This window comes from Nymphalis io, chromosome 13, assembly GCF_905147045.1.
Source record: "Nymphalis io chromosome 13, ilAglIoxx1.1, whole genome shotgun sequence".
Classification (NCBI taxonomy): domain Eukaryota; kingdom Metazoa; phylum Arthropoda; class Insecta; order Lepidoptera; family Nymphalidae; genus Nymphalis; species Nymphalis io.
In genome coordinates this window covers 7,456,744-7,470,044 of record NC_065900.1, presented here as the reverse complement: position 1 = coordinate 7,470,044, position 13,301 = coordinate 7,456,744, and the positions used below count along the sequence as shown (strand labels likewise).

The following is a 13,301-nucleotide window of genomic DNA, read 5'->3' as shown; positions in this document are numbered from 1 at the left end:
TGCGACTTTTACAATTTACATGTATACTAATATTATTTAATAAAATCAACGTACCTACCTCCTATATACGATATCTGTTTAGTTTAAGCTTGTTGTGCCATCTACTTTAAATACCTATTGACTAAACTAATAAGTTTTTGATACTTTTATGATAGATGTCGCTACTTTAGTTAAAAACTTCTAAAGACCAAACATAAAATAGACCAAAGTATTTCTTTTTTTATTTAAGCTAAAGTGCAATATTAAATTATAACCACAGCTGAAAACTACATTTATAAACAAATGCATCTGATTATTGTGATAACAAAACGCATTGTACGTACATACGTAATTGGCCTATCCACTATCCAGTCCTAACTTATAACGTCACAGACATGTGTGTGACAAAAATGGTTGCCATTTAACAGCTGGCACTTATTTTTTTAATTACATATTAACCAATATACTTTTTAATAAAGAGTAGTGGTATGGCGTCAGTTTTAGATTTGGTAAAACATTACCAACATTCTATTGAGAAATATCCAAATGATGAGCAAAAAGTAAGTACAGATGTTAGATTTGTTTAGGAATATCCACGTTAGACAATTTAAAAATCTGAAGTTTTCATTGTCATAATTATTACGATTTAATGATATGCATGCTTAGTAAAGTTATAAAACAAATAGCCTACTGTTACTTTTATCATGTGACGAAGTTTTCGATCACTACTAACTTTAGTAATAATATTGATATCTACTATAACATTCATTAAAATGATAAAAATAACGCATATAATATTGACTCCTTTAGATACAAGTGCATTATATAAACAAATCTGACAATTAAAATATAAATTAAATAATTATAATTGAATTAGTTCGACATAGTATGACATCTAAGCTCTTAAGAACACAGGAGTGCTATCTATTTAATACATATATAAATATATAATATCAAAAATTAAAACATCATCAAAAATCATCGTACCTGTTTTTGTTAAATTTTAATGCTTATATTTTTTTTCTGTTTTACTTAAAAAAAAACTTTTCCAGTTTTTAATCTTTGTTGTATATTGTATATGTCAAAGTACAATATCAATATTTAAAATAGTTTTATATCAAGCTATTTATATAATATCTTAAGAACTATACAAGCAGTTTACCATTTCAAGTGTTTAAACTAAAACTAGTTTTGATTATTAAATCTATTATAAAAAAAATTACAGGTTTTAAAATGTATAGACAAATTGTATAACCTGACTGTGACGGTACAACACTTGCAAGAGACAGGTGTAGGTCGTACAGTAAATGCTCTTCGTAAAGAACCAGGTGATGTGGGCCAAGCAGCCCGAGCACTTGTTTACAAATGGAAGACAATGGTAGCAGCAGAAGAAAGTGACCAAGAAGAACACAAAAATGACAGTGAGCATTTTGTGAAATTAGAAAATGATTAAAAATATATATTTAAATTTTACTATGTGATTTAAATTTGTATTTACAAAATTTTCTTAATAAAAGTATTAAAGAATTTTAATAGATTTGCCTTTTGTTTTATACATTTTTTCCTTCTAATTTAATGATTTTCATTTGACAGCTACAAACCATAATGGACATGAAAATGGAAAATACTATGAAAATGATTCTAGAAGTAAGCATGACAAGCATGAAAGATCACAAAAAGCACCAAAGACTGAAGAAAAACATCATAAGCACACAAATGGAGATTATGGAAATAAGAGAAAATATCAAAGCAGTGAGGTCAGTTACTAAAAATAACTATTAACATAACCTTTATCTAAAAAAATGTTTTCAACTGTATCTATATTCTTTACATAAAAATAAAATTGAAGTGTCTGTCTTTGTATATTTCAAAATAACTGCCTCTTTTAAAGTTAATGTGGCTATTTTATTAAGTATTTTTTTCGCTAAAATATACGTTGCGCCCATAGATAGTGATGTGCTAATTACGTCAATTTCTGAATCGCGGTGTCCAGATTTTCCGGAGTAGAGTGACCTTCTGCCATACAAATTAGCATTCAAGTTTTGTTCAAATTTGCGTTGCCGTCGTTCCGCCTAATTGTGTTGAGTGTTTTCTTTAACGTCATTATTAAACTTCACATTAATAATACTTAATACTTTAGATTGCAATTATTAACTTGGTTATAATTTTGTAGTCTTAGCTTCTCAAGTAATATTTTTGTTTTGAATTTTATGTTATTACTTTAAAGGTTACTTATTCCTTAGTTGTAGAGTTTAAATTTTTTTGCATTAAACTGTCTAGTTTTATCCTTATTTATACTTTAATAACATAAGAATTATTGTAATTTCTTTCTATTACTTGCTGTTGCTTTATCCATGTGTTATGTAGTATAGGTACACTGTATATGTAGGGTAGGTACACTTTGAAATATTTAACGTTGTTGTGTTCCGATTTGAAAAATGAGGAAGCCTAGAAGCTCAAGGAACATAACATCTTAGTTCCCAAGGTAGGTGGCGAATTAACAGTCTATGAGTGATGGTAACCACTTCTATAAAAAAAAAAAGATTAATATAATAAAATAGGGTGTAGAACGATAACTTGAAATAAGTTTACACAATATACACGTATTTTTTTTAATATTGATTTGTGCTACTTATTAGCACTTATTATTAGTTTAATTGTTTTTACAGGACGAAGAAGCTGAGACAAAAAAATGTAAATACTCAAGTACAAAAGATAATGGCTATAAAGGAAAAACGGAAACTAAAACGACCCGAGAGTCATCTGAAAGTGAAATGGACAGCCAAGATGATAGTTCTCAAAGTGAATCTGAAAGTGAGAACTCACAATCATCCGAAGAAGAAAGAAAACCTGAAGTCAAGGTGGTGAGGGAGAATTATCAATCTTCGTCAACTAAACATATACCAAGTAATCGAGATAAACATAGACATGATTCATATTCTGAAAATATAAAGGAAAAATCAGAAAAACACCAGAAACCGACGAGCTCAGATGTAAAACATTTATCAGAAAAAGTATCTTCAAGAGACAAGTCACATATTTCCCATTCACATAAGAGTTCCAAAGAAAGTGAAAATAATATGGAGAAAAAAGAAAGGGAACACAGGCCACTAGAGACAGAAAAGAGGCATCAAAGCGAATCTGCTAGTAGACATTCAGATAAACATCGATCCTCGCATAGCTCTGAAAAGCTGAAGTCCAGTAGTAGTTCCGATAAACATCGATCCAGTAGCAGTTCGGAAAAACAAAAAACCACCAGTAACTCTGAAAAACACAAATCCAGTAATAATTTAGAAAAACAAAAGAGTAGTAGTTCAGATAAACATAAATCAAATACAACAGAGAAACACAAGAGTCATTCAGACAAAGCTCATTCTAGCAAATCTGATAAAGATAAACACAAACTATCATCTGAAAAGGAACTTTCACATGATAAACACAATTCAAAAGAAAGTAGTACTAGCAATAGCACTAAAGATAAGCACACTTCATCAAGTAGAGAAAAAATAAAAGATAAAAGTAGTTCTTCAAAGGAAAAAGACCATAGTAGCAAAAGTGATAGGAAGCATTCATCATCAAAAGACTCGAAAAGCGGTGATGAAAAAAGAAAATCTGATAGCAGTAATAAAGAGAAAAGTAGTAGAAAGAATAAAGATAAATCTTCAAGTAAGTCTAGTAGTAATAAGTCTAAAGATGGGGAACCAAAGAAAAAAGAAAGTGGCGGGGATAGCGACGACGGTATAGATTGTGGCTCAGGTGTGTTGTATTTTGCATGTTGAAATGAATTTAACAAAATTTAAAATATAAAGTTAAAATTTTTCTTTAGGTGCTAGCTTTGCTGAAGCATTAGGCATGGTTAGTCCTGCCAAGCCGAAAAAAAAATCAGTTTTTGCAAAGGATAGTACATCGCCGAATTCAAATGATGATGTGAGTACTAACAACTTTTCAGTACCTTTTCATGCTCTGTTTTGTCGACCCTTTTTAGTTTTTTTTAATTTTAACGAATTTTAGTATTATCAATAAAAAATGGAAATAAAGTAACAGAAAGTTTGAAACATTCAATTCATATATGTTTTTCTCAAGCTTTCCATAATGGTTAGGTTTCGTAGTGTATTGTAGTCGAAATTCGAATATTAAACTTTTTTTATATATTGGGGCAAATCATAGATATCTGAGAGAAAATTAAGCAGTAAGTTTGGTGTCAAGTAAACTAAAATACCTCGAAAAGTTCTTGAAATAAATCTTTTTAGCTTTTGGAACACCCTTACGTATTAGCTTTAATTGTAAGCCTTGTAGAATAATTTTCATATATAAAACAAATTTGTATTAGATGTGTGAGCGAGTACATTGTTTATTGAGTTAGCATTCAGAGGTCTTGTAACATCTAAGGGAATGATATTTTGTTTACTTTCAATGAAGGACAGTTTCTAATAGAAATATCATAAAATATAAACAATAGCATTACTATAGCCAAGTGCAAAAATCCAAACATTTTATTTGTGTCATCTCTCCTCTATCACAACTTTACATTATTTCGTCTGAACTCTATATCTCTGCACTAATCAAATTTGCGCGCGCTATTTGCTAAACATTTCTTTGGTGCGCTATTATCAATCAGGTGGCTGATACGCCCCTTGAGATAACAATATTTATTCACCAAAAACTAGTTTATAAATATAAATGAATAGGCTTTATTTAACTTCACTTTAGATACAATATTAAATTACGCGTTGTGCTGTCTGTATTTAAAAAAAAAACTGCCATTCTTGTAGATGAGTCCGGCTACGTTATTGGCGCCAACTGCGAAGCTGGCTCCGCTGCCATCACTGGAAATATCTGCACTTCCTGAGATATCACCGAACTACAGACCCCGACCACCGCCCAAGTTCCTGCCCCATTTCACAGATGATGATGCCATGAACGCTGGTATATCATCTAAGAACCAAAGGTAAAGTATAAAAAAAAAAAACTAAACTAAACAGTCTGTTAAGGTGTGGGACATTGTTGGGCAAAAACCTTGTCTACTGTTAAGTAAAGGTTTGAAGATTATTGGTCATCGGGGATCTATGTACTGAGGGTAGGAAGACATGTTGCATAGTATTATATCTAAAATAGCTTTTTGTGTGTATTATCAAAACATCATTTGAGATTAAAATTAATTTTAATACATTAGATATCTCGTTGTTTTGTGGGTTATAATAATGAAAAATTACAAATTTTGTTTGAGTCATAATGTTTTCCTTCACTGCTGAGTATGATAGGAATTACTAATACAAAGTAAGCGTGTAAACTTAACGGATCTTTCCGGATTTTAGCCCGTGATTGTCTTCAGGTATTCTATCTTAACCTTACCGTGCTATCTATTAAGCCAAAAATATAATAAAATGTCTGTGGGTCTTTCTTACTAAAATTATAAACGCGAAAGTGTTTATTTGTTACGCTTTCACTTCTTAACTACTCAACCGATCATCATTAAATTTCGCATACACGTTATCACGGGTACAGAAAAGGACAAAGGTTCCCTTTTTTTTAACGCTGAAAAAACGCTTTACGCGTTTCCCTCACGAAAAGAGTGGGGGGGGTACGTGGGGCTCGCCGGTGTCCAAGGCGCCGAGTGCGCCCCGAACATCGGAATACCCACTAAAAAACCAGCGGTACCCTTACCGTCTTAACGTGGAGCGCCACGGAATCACTTTCGCATGCTACCGTGGCGAGGACAAAGGGTACCTAACCTTACCCCTTCTGCACACGATGGCGAAAGCTAGTATTTTTTTTTAGATTCTATGTTTCATTCTAATTATAGAATTTACATTACACGTGATTTTTTTTTCCAGAACAAAAGTATACTCCGGCAACAAAGTAATTGGCAAAATTCCTACATTGTACGAAATGTGTGTACATATACTCCAAGAACACATTGACTGTAAGTTTAGTGACAACATAATTTCAGCAACACTTGCGTCAAATAATTTGCTTATTCAAATATGACTTATTCGATCTAAATAAAATTTTGGTTTTATATTATTTTTTCATATAATAAATATATAAATAAAGAAAATGATATAACAAATGTGTCATATTATTTTAGCTCTTGAATATACTGGAGGTGTTCCATATGATATACTAAAACCTGTTGTCGATCGAGCAACGGCGCAACAACTTTTTGTATTGGAGCACTATAATCCTTACCTGATGGAAGATACAGATCACCTTTGGCAGAAATTCTGTGAAAAAAATTTTAGAAACAAAAAGCGACAAGAAATGGAAACATGGCGGGAAATGTATATGGTATGAAATTCTTCTAGTAAAATCAAATATTCACCTGTATTCTTATATTTTATCTTGTGTCATAATTATTACATTAATATATAACAAATAATTAAATTTAAAAAAAATAAAAAATTATCAATTATAAGAAAATTAATTAATAATTGTTTTTTTTTTACAATTGTGTAGAGATGTCAAGAGGAACAGGAAATTAAACTTAAGTCACTTACTGCTAATATTAGAATCGCTCAAGAGGCGAAAAAAGCACCTATCAAGCAAACTAAAATGGCCTATGTTGACTCTGTTGTTAAACCACCACGAAACATTGCAAAAAAACAAGTAAGTAGTCCAACTATCCATACTTGCCAAATTTTATTGATAGTTAACATGTCAACTTAAACAATTTATTGTTGGAAATAAAAACAATTTAACATTTAAAAAAAAGAGAAAAAAAAATAAAGAGAACTACATACATGTGTATAAAGATTTATTTAACACTTTGTCAAAGACATAATAGAATTAACCATTAATTAAATAATCTTTTTTTTTTTAACATCATAGGCACAACATGGGACAGCATTTGCAGCAACAGCCAGCCCTGCAGCCAGAGTAGCATCCTTGGCTGCAGCACCAAATGTCCTCAGAGGTGGACGACCTACACCTGTGCCAACCGTATCTACATCATCCTCTTTCAAACCTAAGAAAGCACCACTTATGCAGAAAGCCTTGCAGTTCTTACGTGGACGAAAACGATGATTATTACACCCATTTATCTCAGGGTATGTTTTAAAGTTTCTGCCTTATATATAAATATTGTCTATTTCATTTAAAAGTAGAAACGGTAAAGTTAGAATTCACTACCTAAAGACTTTTTTATAAGATCATCATGGTGTATAGAGTTTAGAATATTAGATATCATCATTTAAAATTAAATAAGTCATTTTTATATATTAAATAATTAATATGGTCTACTTACATTTGGCTTCTAACACTTTCTAAAGCATCATTATGGTTTTTATTATTAGGGATAAAGCTAATTACCCAAATTGTAGCAAGTAATGTGCAAAAAAACTTGTTATAATAAAATATTGTAACAGGCAAGCACTCTTTATAAAACAATTGTTTGAATCAAATACCTACTTATAATATATCAATTTAAGAACACAATGTATTCTTACAAGTTTAATTAATCTGTAATTGGAAATTTCACTGCAGAACAATATATTTTTACATTTTACATAATAGGTTCCATTTAACTTAAATCAAAAACATAATAGTAAATTCTAAGTTTGGGTAATTATATCATTTTCAGTTAGTCATATTGAATATTTTGTTTCTCGGTGGCTAAAAACTTTTATATGTTGGGAAAGCAGAAGAAGGCTTATTACAAAATTGTACATTATCTGTCAGATTTACCCATGTTTTATATAATACTATTTATTTTATTATTCCATATGTATAATTTGAGGCAAAAAAAAAACTTGGAGGAATCCAATTTCATGAATGAATTTTAAAGAGAACCTTAGTGTTTCGCTAGTTTTGGTTTGACTTAGCCAGTAACTTTTTTTTTTGGGAAATACAATTTATTCTCAATTATGACAATGAAGTTTTATACCCTTTTTATTTGTCATTGAATTTTAAAAAATTAAAAAGTTAATAATGAAATGACTTTCATTTACCATTATCAATAAACAATTGATATCAGAATATGGAATTGAAATAAGTATTAAGTTTTAATGAAACCTAAGTATTTTAAATAAATTATATGTGCAGAATTTTGTGCTCAATTTAGGCTCTTAAAATTCTAAGGGTAAAATAAAATTACGCACTTATATTTCAGAATAATTAATCATTAAACTCAATATGATAAATTATAATTAGCATATTTGTTTGAATTATATTTATAATATTAGATAATAGGTTTTGCTTGTACTTTATTTGTTCTAATATCTTTTGTTACTTCAATTGTCCCACTTATAGTATCAAAATGAATTTCAATGTATGAATAATATATATGTCTTATGTATAAAACATATTTTAAACTCGAATGAATTAAAAATTACTTACTTATAATGGTAATATCAACTTATATACACTACATATAGGTATTATGGTTCACATAGGTCAATTTTTTTGTTAACACTCGGTTATTTTTTAGCTAAAAGTGATTTATTTAAGTGAGTTTGTATATATTAGATAGAACTAGAGAATCATAATGTTTAAAATCTATCCTAAATTAAGGTGTTTGTATTTTTTGTTCCTGAAATAAACCAAAAAGGAATCTGTATAGAAAAAAGTTAGAACAATCTAAATTAACATTTGAAAACTTTCATAAACATAAATTAAACAATGATTGTGATGCACAATGTTGTAATAGTAGTAGTTTATATACATCTTCTTAAAAAATTAAATAAATTTCTTAATAATGTACTTACAACAACGAGAACTGTTACTATATTTTATTAGGTCTTGCTTTTCTTTTGTCTGTTTTGGTGAACTTTTATGAAGTAACATTTTGGACCCTTTATGACTCAATTAGTTTCAATGAGGCCAGGTAAGTTTTTAAAATTATCAACAATGGAGGATGAGGTTGAGGTTGCCGTGATAAATAGAAATAGAGTGATGTAAAAATATATTTTTATATATTGTTATAAAACTTCTTTATATACATACAAATAAATAATCAATATGTATTACACCTTATTTTACTGCAAACATAATAAAATACATAATCACTTAATAAAACCACATCACATTTACCTTAAAGGAATTATTATCATTAGTTATTTACATTAACTGAAAAATAATTTTATACATAATTATGTTTCCTACTATAAATGTGAAATTATAGTGGCATGTCAAAAATGTACTTCAAGAGAGTAAAGCATATTTGTCACTGATTAAATTATTACCTTTTACCAATAGCACTTAGTTGTTAGCTTAAAATTACAATTAGATTTTAAACTTAATTGGATTTTTGTGCCCTCTTGCATTACCATGTTGACAAGCTTTTGTCAAGGAACAGAAATGTTGAAACAATTATTATACATTGAAAGTATATCTTAAGCTTATGACTGTAGCAAACCATAGTTACCTAGAATATGTTTCTTTAGTACAGCATATAGGTATTAAATGAGAATGATTGTAATGTTATAAAATCAAAATCTTGATAAAAATGTACTTTATTGTTATTGTCTTGACTTTTTCTCAATCATTACAATGCCATTATTTAAACTGTGAATATACTTAGTATTTGGATTTTATTATGTGTTTTCTTTAAGTACCAACAGATTTCATTTACTAATAAAGTACTACATCAATATTTCTAAATTTTGATTTAAGTTGTTTTTCATAATCTGTATTTATTATTCTAGGACACTGATATAATGCTAAAAATTTAAGATTCTTATAACATTCAGATATAAGATCAACTATGACAGGAGTGATATTTTGTATTCTAGACAGGCTTAAGCTTTGCAAATTTATGAATGTTGAACTTCCAAGAGTCCTCAACAAAGCTAATTCTGAAAAGTTTGCGTTATTCCATACCTGAACATGCTCTATATTTTTTAAAGAAATTAATGAAACCAATCCATCATCTGTCAGGTTTTCACACCTAATTATAGCCAAATCTCTCAGAAGCGGGCAATTAGATAGTTGTTTTAAAGAACTATCATCAACAGAATTTCCACCATAAATATAAAAAGTCTCTAGTATTTTCTGTTGAGAAGTGATCAGTTGTTTTATAAAATGGGATTCCAAGTTTTTCACCTTTTCAATTAAAATATGACTGAGATGGCTACATAGCAATAAAGTTTCACAATTAAAAGAATATAGACCAAAATCTGACAGAGCTAGATAATTTAATTGTTTTAATTTATCAAATGGAATGATTAAATCTTTATCTCCAGAAAGCAAAATAGAATTTTTTAAACTTAATTTTTTTAAATTAGGCCATTTCAATATATCATTCACAAATTCTTCTCCAATTCGACACATTACTAATTCAAGGCTTATTAAGTTTTTACATTGGTCTATAACAGATTTAATAGATGGGTAACTATATACATATTGTATTTTTAAACAGCAAATATACTTGCTATGGGTTGAAATGATCTCAAGGTTTTTTTCACTTACTTCACTTTGGCCAGGTTTACCGGAATAAATTAATACAATGCGTCTCCATAATGCTTGGTCGCGAGCTAATTTTTTCCACCTTTTACATACATTTTCACAACAGAGAATAGTTTCAAGAGGAAGATATTTAAAAATATAAATTAGTAACTCGTCGGGCAAAATATTGATTTGGTTCGAAGATTCATCACAATTATAGATGGTCATATCTTTGCTTTAATCTGTAAGTAACAAGTACAATAATATTTAAATTAAACAATATCATAATGTAGTTATTGTTATACTATAACATAATTTTAATTATTACATTTGTTTTTTTTTTGTAAATAGAAAAGAAAAGCAAAAAGTTTACCGCTGAAAAAGTGTTATTTAACGCGTTGTAAGCCAAATGATCTATTAGCACTTCTAATTTGCAAATCATTCACATTTCTATATTTGTACACAAGTTCGCAGTTTCAATACAAGCGCCACAAATCTGAAACTCGGTAACTAATCAGAATTCAGCACTCAGCTAACTACCAAAAACAAAAACGTCAAACCGTAGACAGAGAAACTGTCAAACACAAACAAAAGTCAAAATCTCTACGCCTTTAACTTGGAGGCTCCAACTTCCAACTATTAAATGTTCACAGAGTACATAACCACTAGAATGATTAATGCTTATAACAATTTAGTAGTTGGTAAAGACAGTGCAAACAGCTAAGTGTAAGCATGTGTTCTTAATCGACGCGACACGTTCCTGCAATGTAATTATTACTAAAATTACTTTGCATGAGCAATCTATAATAATTATGACTTCAGCTCGATTTTTTGGCAAATAGTATTTTATTTATTTATCAAATTAAAGAAAGTGTATTTTTATGAAAAAAGTTATTTTTACACTTTGCAATAATTTGTCACTTAATATCTAGTTGTACTTTTGTAGATATTTAAACATGTTTTAAGAACACGTAAGAAAAACAAAAAACAGGACAAATCACATACGTCTGAATACAAACACTATTTTAAAAGCAAACGTGTTTGTACTAGGCTCTAGCATGCTCTTTGTCTGTATAAATTTGCCAAAAGCACAGACCCCAGAACTAGTTTTTCAATAGCATACTTCTAAATATATATAGCATAGTTCTTTTTGGTACGTCTGAGATATAAGTTCTCATTACTTAATATTAAGTAAGATCTCAGAAAAAATGACTTACTGACATTTTCTTATAAGTATTGTAGTTTTTATATTCACTCGAAATAGTTGATAGTGTACGGTTGGAATTATAGAATCACTGAAAAGTAACTTTTACTAAAGGTAATCTTTGTATGGAAAAAAAATACTGAAATTCGCTATAAAAGTAGTGTGCCGAATGTTATTGGGACGAGTAACTCATGTACTGTTTTTAATGATTTTCCGTTTACCATGGCAGTTTTTTAACTCCTTTTTTAAGCCTATGGGTATTCGCACAAAGCACCAGAACGGCGGTGCACTTTTGTAATGATATTTATATCTGTATTCTGTACACTCACGACGCATCGTGATCAAACCGTAGACCGTAGACAGAGAAACTAATAGACCAAGGCGAAACCGCGACTGAGACAGAGATAGTTTGTCAATGTTGCCATAATAACTGCATTCCCTGTTTTGGGAGATAAATAATTTACAGGATTTAATTCAAACAAAACGAGGTTTTTAAATTTTACTTTTTATGTTTTATTATACATTTTTTAATTAAAATATTTTTTTTGTTTTCCAACTACACCCATAAACCGTTGCATTGTTTGCTTTTGTTTCCGTTATCAATAGTACTTCAGCATCTTTATATGGTACTGGATTAGCATTTTCAGATGTTGAAATCTAAAACACTCAATTAAATTATTAATAAAGAATGGTTGCCACATATATTTCCATGTTTGAATGCCTCGTTGGTCGAGGCCAATAAAAAGTTTAGTTTAAGTTAGAAAATTCTCAGTAGTAACCCGGAGTCTGAAAGTTGGAAATGTGTACACTCCCGTGCCTCGGAATGCAAGTAAAGCCGTTAGTCCTGCGCCTGACCTCTTTTCGGTCGTGTCTAATTGCCGTCCCATCGGATTATGAGAGTTAGAGAATAGGGAGTGCACCTGTGTTTGCGCACACACTTGTGCACTATAATATCTCCTGCGTAGTTGGCTAATCTCCCTTGAGATTGGCCGCCGTGGCCGAAAACGGTCTGGAGGACATTATTATTTTTATTATATTTCTATGTTAACCTCTTGACTCGGAATGTTATATATATTATAAATTCAAGAAGAATGTTAAATAATGTTGTCATTAGGAAATTATAAATAGGAGAAAGAATAAATTAAAACAACATATTTATATATAACGAAGAACTTCAGGCTATTAAGGACTCCGTATTTATTTGTTTACATTGTCTACGAGTCGAGATTTTATATCGAAAATCAGGACATTTTTTTAGCTGATGCTGACAGCACTTACATGATAAATAATTATAGGTTATGAATGATAAAAACTGGAAAAATCCTATTATCTTCAGGATTTTAATGCAATATAAGGTTTCGTCATGCTATGACATAAATAATCATCACTGAAAAACTATATTTAGGGATAAAACTTTTGTACTTACGCGTGAAAACACACCCTGGCAATTTTCTTCTTGCTATCGCTTTAACATGAAATAATACGACAATGCATCATTGTATAGCCTTCGATATAATATAAGGATTGTTTCTCTTTCTTTTCATTGGATTAGAATTGTTTTCTAACATAAAAATAGGCAAAAATTGAACAATAAACACAATAAACGCACCAACTGTCAAGTTTGTTTCGCTACTTGAGTAGCCGACCTTGATAAAACTGGTTACGAGATAAGGAAAAACAGATTTGATAATTCTATCTCTGTCTAAGCCATTTGTAACTTAATTTTCGTTCTTTTTCT

At 29.8% G+C, this 13,301-nt stretch overlaps 2 protein-coding genes across 2 annotated transcripts; one reads left to right on the top strand and one right to left on the bottom strand.

The window, feature by feature from the left end:
* Positions 1-364: 364 nt before the first annotated feature.
* On the top strand, positions 365-7,549 carry LOC126772621 (transcription elongation factor B polypeptide 3-like). The gene is made up of 10 exons (XM_050493007.1): positions 365-539; positions 1,205-1,400; positions 1,573-1,736; positions 2,649-3,735; positions 3,806-3,906; positions 4,752-4,927; positions 5,814-5,902; positions 6,068-6,267; positions 6,436-6,585; positions 6,808-7,549. The coding sequence occupies exons 1-10, from the start codon at positions 468-470 to the stop codon at positions 7,000-7,002; spliced, it is 2,430 nt and encodes an 809-aa protein (XP_050348964.1). The 5' UTR covers positions 365-467; the 3' UTR covers positions 7,003-7,549.
* Positions 7,550-8,599: 1,050 nt separating this feature from the next.
* LOC126772631 (F-box/LRR-repeat protein 7-like) lies at positions 8,600-11,095 on the bottom strand. The gene is made up of 2 exons (XM_050493023.1): positions 10,733-11,095; positions 8,600-10,601 (listed from the first exon to the last, which is right to left on the bottom strand). Exon 2 carries the CDS (start codon positions 10,585-10,587, stop codon positions 9,547-9,549), a length of 1,041 nt encoding a protein of 346 aa, XP_050348980.1. The 5' UTR covers positions 10,588-10,601; positions 10,733-11,095; the 3' UTR covers positions 8,600-9,546.
* Positions 11,096-13,301: the final 2,206 nt, after the last annotated feature.